The sequence below is a fragment of the Colobus angolensis genome, unplaced genomic scaffold (assembly GCF_000951035.1).
Source record: "Colobus angolensis palliatus isolate OR3802 unplaced genomic scaffold, Cang.pa_1.0 Scaffold581, whole genome shotgun sequence".
Classification (NCBI taxonomy): domain Eukaryota; kingdom Metazoa; phylum Chordata; class Mammalia; order Primates; family Cercopithecidae; genus Colobus; species Colobus angolensis.
The window spans coordinates 58,589-60,408 of NW_012119388.1; the positions used below are offsets into that span (position 1 = coordinate 58,589).

Genomic DNA, 1,820 nt, shown 5'->3' on the forward strand with positions numbered 1-1,820 from the left:
TTCCCCGTGGTACTTTTAGGAATTAAAATGTATTTAAGTGTCAGTTAGATGCCTAGAACTGCCCTAGACCTGCTGTGTATACCGTATTCTACTTAATGTAAGGCCTCGTGGATTGTGTAATACCCTACTATTTTCTATATTAATGAGATGATTTTTTAAATGCTACCAATTATAAAAAATTATGAATTATAAATGCCATCCCAGTATCAGATATGCTAAAATGTGACCTAACCTTTAAATCATCCTGCAAAATAGCAATAATTGTATCATTTTACTTAATTAAAATGTTTTTGTTGAGTAGTAGAAATAGTAATAATTATAACATCTGGCTGGGTGCATGGCTCACACCTGTCATTCCAGAACTTTGGAAGCCTGAGGTGGGAAGTTCCCATGATGCCAGGAGTTTGAGACCAGACTGGGCAACAAAGTGACATTCCTACTCTACACAACATATTTAAAAATTTGCTGATTATGCTGGTGCACTCCTGTGGTCCCAGCTACTCAGGAGGCTAGGGCAGGAGGATTGCTTGAGCCTACGAGTTTCAGGCTGCAGTGAGGCTGCAATACAGCATTGCACTCCAGCCTGGACAACAGGGCAAGACCCTGCCTCAACAAACAAAAATGTAACAGTTATTGAGTTGTTCCTTGTTCTGGAAATGGTTCCAAATGCTTTACATAGATTTTCATTTAAGCATCATAATGGTGTCTTGTGAGCTAGCTACTATTGTCATCTTTATTTTATTAATGTGGAAATTGAGGCACAGAAAGGTTAAGCAATAGCTGGTATGTGACCGAGTACAAAGTAGAACTCAAGCCCTAGTTGAACTGAATCCAAGCACCAAGCTCATTCTATCCAAATAGGCTGCTGTTTCATTAAGGTAGGGAGCAGTAAGAGCTAATAAATATTGTACTTTCTTCAAAAGAAAATTATTTGTTTTGAAGGCAGAGGAATAACTGCCATTCAGTGTTTACAATTACATGAACCATTGTAGTTTTTGAGATACTGCACTACAATTTCCTGAAATCTCCTCTCACTCTCCTAGGACTGTTCTACATTTGGCCTGTGCCCATGGCCGTGTGGAAGTGGTTACTCTCTTGCTGAGCAGAAGTTGCCAGATTGACATCTGTGACAGACTTAACAGGACACCGTTAATAAAGGTATATAGTAGCCAACTCTTTCAGCATGAAATGGATTTGATTTAAATACATAGAGTTAAAATGAATTTGTCTCATTTAAATATAACTAGTTGGTGAAACCTGTGGAATACGTATTTTGAATTCTTAGAATTTATAGTCTAATTTTTTATCCAACACGAATAGGCTGTACATTGCCAGGAAGAGGCTTGTGCAATTATTCTCCTGGAACATGGCGCCAATCCAAACATTAAGGATATCTATGGCAACACTGCTCTCCATTATGCTCCAAACATTAAGGATATCTATGGCAACACTGCTCTCCATTATGCTATGTATAACAAGGGGACTTCACTGGCAGAAAAACTGCTTTCCCACCGTGCAAATATTGAAGCACTAAATGAGGTATAGATCAATCAACTTTCTTTTCAAAATGTTTGTTTTAACATTGACATAGGTAAGAGTCAGTTTTTCATATTTGGAACTCAAGTGTTTCTGAATAAAAATATTTTGAAATAATTGTCTAAAATTTTATTTTAAATATTGATACTTCTAAAGAAGCATTAGAGGGCACAGCTTTTTTAGTGCACTTACGGGAAATATTTGTGAATTTGTTAAGGTAAAACTTCTTTTCAAATATTTGTTTCCTACCCCAGGTGTATTTTTTTTTTTTCTAATTAGTATTT

At 36.4% G+C, this 1,820-nt stretch overlaps 1 protein-coding gene and 1 pseudogene across 1 annotated transcript in view; one reads left to right on the plus strand and one right to left on the minus strand.

Moving 5' to 3' along the window:
* The window catches only part of LOC105526266, a 137,296-nt pseudogene that overhangs the window by 58,415 nt on the left and 77,061 nt on the right, over positions 1 to 1,820 (minus strand).
* LOC105526264 (ankyrin repeat domain-containing protein 18B-like) overlaps positions 1 to 1,820 on the plus strand; it is a 64,020-nt gene that overhangs the window by 5,710 nt on the left and 56,490 nt on the right. Inside the window, exons 2-3 of the mRNA XM_011962208.1 lie at positions 1,044 to 1,158; positions 1,321 to 1,539. Of these exons, the coding sequence (XP_011817598.1) occupies positions 1,044 to 1,158; positions 1,321 to 1,539 (334 nt within the window). The remainder of the gene's footprint in view (positions 1 to 1,043; positions 1,159 to 1,320; positions 1,540 to 1,820) is intronic.